The sequence below is a fragment of the Dipteris shenzhenensis genome, chromosome 4 (assembly GCF_047967505.1).
Source record: "Dipteris shenzhenensis isolate YYH24624 ecotype China chromosome 4, Dip_SZ_1.0, whole genome shotgun sequence".
Classification (NCBI taxonomy): Eukaryota; Viridiplantae; Streptophyta; class Polypodiopsida; order Gleicheniales; family Dipteridaceae; genus Dipteris; species Dipteris shenzhenensis.
Window position 1 is genome coordinate 39,417,801 of NC_141599.1, and position 6,877 is coordinate 39,424,677.

Consider the following 6,877-nt stretch of genomic DNA (forward strand, 5'->3'; position numbering starts at 1 on the left):
AGTGATGACATGGCGCTCGAGAACAAACGTAAGGGCATGCAGAGGATCTGAGTCGTAGAGTGGGAGAGAGATCGGACGGGGGATATACGATCTAGGTTCGGATAAGGACGTCGGTGCATGCAGAAGATTTGGACCGTTCGATTGAGGATAGGATGGGAAAGGCTGGAACTGAAAAATGTTATATATAATCACAGCCTCTTCTTCGCTATCGGGAAGCCTCCTTACTACTCAATTCCCTTGCGTTGTGCCCCTCGTAACGCCCTGCATCCTCGATTTTCCCAGGTTCTATCCGCCGATGAACGAGTGAGCCAGTGAGCGAGCGAGCGAGGGATAGATAGCTGTCGTAACGCTCCGTAGCGCGCATTTCATGCGCTGTGTGATCTGTGAAGGACAACAAGAGAGAGAGAGAGAGAGAGAGAGATGAGCGTTGAGAGAGAGAGAGAGAGAGAGAGACATATTGAGAGTTGAGAGAAAGAGAGCACCGAGAGAGACACCCAGAGACACATCATCGGCGTTGAGAGAAAGAGAGCACCGAGAGAGACACGCAGAGACACATCATCGGCGTTGAGAGAGAGAGAGCATCCAGAGACACACAGAAAGGGACATGGAAGTTCTATTCGTCCATACAGTACCCTTTCGATAGCACCCTACTTCGTTTATTTAATGCGAACGTCGACTCCGTCTCACGAGAGGACCACGGTCATGGCAGCGTAGTGACCACGGGACTAGCTACGTGCGGGATGGAAAGCACATAAACAATCACTGGGCACCAACCTCTAGTTGAGCAGTGGTTATCCTCCTTCCAGTCTTCGTTTTCCCTTCAATCACCGTAGACAGCTCCAACGCTGTTTTCTTCTGGGTTTCTCCGATCACCGTCATGATATACAGCTTGCGCGTCCTCGGTTCTTCTTGGAACGATAGGATACCTGCTCGTCGAAACCTCAAACCGAAATCGCAGGATACCTTCAGTTTCATGCCTAGCCTCCGCGATGTCTGGCTTGGAATCAGGAACTGTAATGTCAGCCTTCGTTGCTTTAGAGAGGAGTCGGACGACAGCGCTCCACCCCGGTGAGATTCTTAAACCCAAAAGCTCGTTGAATTTGGGACCGCCGCGCCAAGCTTGTTTTGCCAAACAAAGCGATGCTCTTCCTTAGATCCTCGAGGCCGCATTCAAACCGTTCTCATTTTTTGTCCGTCACTTCGACACAGAATATTTACGAAGTGCGTGGATAACTTGAGACTAGCCCTGGATTGCTTCTTCACTGCATGGTTTGTGATGAGGAACATTTGGTTATTCGATGGCAGTCCCGCCAGTGAAGGTCCAAACATTCGGAGGTATGTTGCGGATCGAATACGTTTTTTCACATCAATTTCTATGTTACGTCGATATATTGTCACCGTCGCGTGCCAGAATTAGAGACGGAATAGTCGATGGACTGGGAGGACGAAACACAGGCAACGTAGTTGAGCAGTGAGGAAGCGCAAGAATGACGTTGGACTAAAAAGATCGTGTCTATCGTTTGAAATCTGTTCGATTACATTTTGGTTTCATGTTGGGACGTACCTCAGGGATGTTCGTTCCCTTATCTTTGACTGAAGTACCAACAGAGGAATTTGTCAGCTGGTTTTTCGTTTGAGAGTTTCGAATATGCGTCACATATTAACGCCATACTTTGCTTTACAGGTTTCTCGCCTTTCTGCTTATTGGAGGATGTATGAGTTGCGCGATACCTGTGCTTTTCTGCACGGCCTTGTGCTACTCTCTTCCCTGCTTCGTTCAAGTTCTGGGATTTGACGAGGAAGATCCAGATGAAAGAGGCGCGCCGGAAGAGGTAATTACGGCGTTGCCTGCCCACAAGTTCAAGTCGGAAGATTGGTGTGCGGACGTTGGAGCTGCCGCAGCATACGCCAATTGCGTGTCTACGAGTGAGATGGTATGCGTGTATGATACCTTTGTATTTCAGATTGTTTGATAACAGTGCTCAGGCAGACGTCAGTCTCTGGCCGCAGGTTTGCTGTATCTGTCTGGGAAAGTACACCGACGGAGTAGATCTGAGAGAGCTTCCCTGTACACACAAATTTCACATGGAGTGTGTGGACGAGTGGCTGAAAATCAGAGCGATGTGTCCGCTTTGCAAGCAAGACATTACCCACGATGTAGATGACCTGCTGCTACTCTGAAATACGAACGGCGTTTCTGAAGCTGAGCATATAGGCTAAAAGACAATGACGATAGCAGTAGGCCCCTGCTGAGAGAAACCTTGGATCAGAGTTGGACGTTGCATATGATGAGATACAGCGTTTACTGCGTGGGCTCTTCTGCTGCTTGTCCGTTTCGATAATTGAGGGGCATCGTTGTTGAAACGTCTTAAATACAAGCAACAGCAAGGGACCATCCCGGGTGGGATTTCATTTAAGTACTATATCGTGTTCCCATTACAGAAATGTAAGATTATAAGAGTGGTGTAAAAGAAAGCATCAGGCAGCTGAACTATGGTGCTGCAATTCTACCGCAAAATCTTTGACTTTTGCTAAGTCTAGAGCTTCAATGTAGCGAAAACTCGCGCCACGTAGTAATGCAACCATTGTCCCACTGATATATTTCATTTGTGGCCCAATCAAAGATGGTTGTATTGTTCTGTCTTCAATTCAAATTTTTTATTCAAACTTCAAAGGGTCCTCTTGCTGGAAATGTAAGGGCAAGTAACTACAGAATAACATCTCAAACAAAGTGGAGGCATAAATTGCGTCTAAGAGGAAAATGTGGCACTTGGGTAAACCACTCCACAATTATATGCTCAAGTTAGTAGAAGCATAAGGAGTTGTGAACGAGTACTTCTTGCTTCTTAAACGACACTTTGTTCGATTCTATGATCTACACCGTGACTCCCTCGATGAGCTTCCGTTGTAGTTCCGGCACTCCCTCTATGATTCTACGAACGTTTATTGTTCCGGGCTCGGCGCCGAGCTCCCCCTACAAGTCTTGTCAACCGCCATCGACAACTCTCCAACAGCTCTCACGGGACCTCCAAAAGCCTCAGGCGACTCCCTTCACCAACCGGCTGCAGCTCCACAACACTCACAGCGAGCAACGACCCTGGCTCACAGCGAGAATTATACGACGGAACACCCACAAGCTCTACGTTGCAGCACGCAGCTACGACCTCCAAACGACGACTCGACGGGCTGAAGTGTTTCCACAATCCTCCGCTCCATGCACGGTCGACCCGAGTTCCACGTTGGCATAGTGCCACAGCAAATGACGCCGAGCCCCCCCCTACAAGTCTTCATAGTGAACTTGTTTGACGGCGAGGCCGTTGACATAAACCATTTTAATGGCAAAGCTCCCCATGCCGGAGTTCCAAGTTGGCATAGTGCCATAGCAAATGGGGCGCTCCGCCCCCTAAAGTCGTCATAGCGAAATTCTTTAATGGAGAGGTGGTTGATATAAACCATTTTAATGGCAAGGGTGTTGTTGTTGTTCATTTAGTGCCACCTCCTCGTTAGCTTCCGAATCTCGACCCTCGCTTCCTTCTGCCATCAAACACCCCTCCAACTCCTCTCCACATCTCCAAGCCCGAGCTACCATTAATGCCGATCAAAAAATGACCCGACTTGGCATGTCCGATGTCGAGGTGACCAAGCTTGGGATAGGAGCCTAGTCCTAGGGTGATACTTTCTTTTGGAACAACGGAGCGTGGGATAGTATGTACCATCTCGATTTTCTCATCATACTATCGACTACTTAATCGTGCATTGCTACCAAACAATCCAGTAACTCAATAGAACTCAATCTACTCATCTATTATTTTAACTATCTAGCCTCCTTATCAATCTCAATTCCACCTATTTGCAACAAGTCAAAAAGGAGAGCTCGGCGTTGAGCCCCCCATACTAGTCTACACATCTATTTATTGCTATAAGCCCCAAGGGTGGGCTAGGTGCCGAGCCCCCACTTACAAGTCTAGATGTATCTATGGAATGAACAAGAAGAATTTGATGCTATGGATATTGTCATCATCTAGTGTGGGGAGTCATTTCCCATCCTTAGAAAAGGATCTGCTACATTAGTGTTTTCTCTTTTGTCTTCTAGAATGGGAATGGGACTTTGTGGTCCTCACTAGGCAATTTTGCCAACACATTATATGTAAATACGTGCTTGTTGTATTCTACAGTATGAAATTCTTTCTTATGTTGATAATTAGTTTCATTTGTTCTAATATGTTAATATATTTCTTTTTTATTATGTAGGTGTAAATTTGAGGATTCTTCTATCAATGGTGTCATTTTCTTAGGTGTGTGGCCTTTGCATTGTCATTTTCTAAGCATGAAGGTTAGTTGATTTTGGTGTATACTAATTAATATCTCTTTCTTTTTTAATTAGATAATGGTCTTGACAAGATCTACTGTGGAGAAGTCATCATCTGAGTTATTTGTTTTGTATTGTGAAACAAGTTCTCAAAAGAATACAAGCTACAAGCGTGTGCAGATGGTTGACATAGAGAAGATGATTGAGATAAGCCACGAAGAAGGTGAATCTTGTGAGGACATCGATACTACTGGGGAGTTGAAAGAAACACCTTGCAAAACAAAGGTCACAGAAACAAAGTTGCAAGAGCATGATGATGAGGAACTCAATGTGCCAATTGAGTCTTCACAGGAGATTCTTCAAAGAACATTGGAGAGAATTAGAGTTGTTATAAGAACTCTTCCTCCTAAAATCCCTTTGTATAGGATTCAAATGAACCAAAAAATAAGGACTGTGGGTAAGCAATCAAAGGAGATGGGATTCACATTTAGAAAGTATGGGTACATTGAGGAGAAAGGGTCTTTATTTTGGCAATGCAAACAATGGATGGGGCTCATATTCAAGTTACAGATGATGTCAACGCTAATTGGGATACAATATGGAAAGATGTTAATGATGAATTTGAAAGGGAGGTCCAATGCAATGATGATTGGAGTGATCTTGCTGGTAAAATGTTCATCTGTTGGGATGGAAATCATAGTTTGGTTGGATGGAGTAAGGAGATAGATGAAATTTTTTCTTTTGACAAACAAAAGCACGTGTTGGTCCGGGCTTCCTTATTGCCCCTAGCAGAGATGATGAGGTTTGCCTAATTGGAGCTCTCAGTTGAATAAATGAGTGAGTGATTCTAAACTACTATATTGGGTTCCTTGTTTATGTAGTTTCTAGCTTCATATTCTATTGTGATAAGTTTTGAAATTTATTTGCTTTGTGAAGGTTGAATGATGTTGGAGTGGTGAAAACCACCTTCAAGGACATTTTATTTTGCTTGCAAAAACTATGTGAATGTGTGACATGAGGTATTTCATTAGCAAGTTATCATCATGCAATGATTTAGAAATTGTTCATGAGCAAAGAAGAAAGGATTAAAAAAATGGTGGAGAGGAGGCATGGTACCCTTTAACAATGTTCCTTCTGGCAAAGATGATGTTTCAGGTGCTTACATGATATATAATTTGTTTCATGCATGTTACTTCATGCTATTCTTTAACTAAAGTGCATTATGTTATGCCTTTGTCTATTTATGTGCACAAAATTGCAAGTGTGACCTTCAAAACTTTGAAAGATTTTTTCATTGCAAAGCAAAAGACAGGAAGTGTGAGGGGAAAGATGAGGTCATGGGGTGTGGACTTGGTTGTTCTCGACCTACCAACAGGACTGTCTACCATCGGATTTGGAGAGTCCACACCATGTTGGAATAATGTAGCCTCAGCTTGTGGATGATGCATTTGCTATTACAAACTTGGCAGTCTTTGACACAGGACACATAGTTATTTTTCACACTGAGAGTCTTCGTAGGTAGTTTCGTGCTACTGCCATGACGAAGAACCATGAGTTGACATTGCAAATGTATATCTACTTTGATGAGGTTGTGGGTTTAAGTCCAGGAAGCATTAAATGGAAGGGAGGTATCTAACCTTTTTTGATTTGGGAAGAAGTTCATGTATTGTATACAATTCATCACTATGCAAGATGCATTTAAGTTTGTGTTGCACTTAAACATTTATATCTCTCACCTTTAATCATTTTTCTTGTGAAAGGTACATTTATTGATGATGTCTATTTATCATAGGAAGGGAAGCATTCGTTTCACAATCAAGAATTGTGTTTATGGTTATCCATTTCTTGACTTGTCACATGATTGTGTTCGACACTTCCTACCTGCTAGACTTCCTATTGCTAGACGTGTGTATGGAGATGGAACTTTATGTCATGGTATGATCGGTTTGGTGTGTTGGTAGATATTTCAGAATGTGGTTGGTGAAGAGCCATCCAATATTAGATTGAATAATGTTAATTACTTTCTTTCTTCAGGTGGGTTGGAGAAGAGCCCAATATTTATGGCAGCTTTGATAGAGGCATTGACACCATTAAATGGCAGTGTACTTGACCTAATGATGGGTTGTGGTAGCACTATAGAGGTTGCCTTGCACTGTGGAAGACTTGTTTGCGGTATGGACAATGACAAGAGAATGGTGTCTTTTGTGGAGGAGCTCTTTATTTCAATAGAACATGCTGAAGAGAATGAAGATGTTGATGGTAGCTCAAGTGAGGAAGAAGCCTTTGAAGGCATAAATGAATTGGAGGATCCAGAGGAGGACTAGTGCGGTACCTTTACTTTAGCATCCTTGTATTTTTTGTGCTTCTATATTTTGAGGAGTGGATATGATTTGGGATTTTCTGGCCATTGACATAGTCCTTGGTGATGATTGCAGTGCATTGCCATGCTATGTGCGAGAAGTTACAGATATGATGGCATGTCAAGAGGATGAGAACCCTCGTAATAAAAGGATGAAATTGGCTCCCAAATGTATTTTTGTGAATGACATTGCAGTGGAGGAAAAAACA

General features: G+C 43.5%; 1 protein-coding gene across 2 annotated transcripts; it reads left to right on the forward strand.

The window, feature by feature from the left end:
* The first annotated feature begins 527 nt into the window (after window positions 1–527).
* LOC147902839 (E3 ubiquitin-protein ligase At4g11680-like) lies at window positions 528–2,606 on the forward strand. 2 transcript variants are annotated; one of them, XM_087374024.1, is made up of 4 exons: window positions 528–1,068; window positions 1,210–1,335; window positions 1,685–1,934; window positions 2,011–2,606. In XM_087374024.1, the coding sequence occupies exons 1-4, from the start codon at window positions 878–880 to the stop codon at window positions 2,179–2,181; spliced, it is 738 nt and encodes a 245-aa protein (XP_087230150.1). In that variant the 5' UTR covers window positions 528–877; the 3' UTR covers window positions 2,182–2,606. The 2 variants fall into 2 exon arrangements, with proteins under 2 accessions (XP_087230150.1, XP_087230151.1); XM_087374025.1 differs by having other exon boundaries at window positions 1,685–1,832.
* The last annotated feature ends 4,271 nt before the right edge of the window (window positions 2,607–6,877 follow it).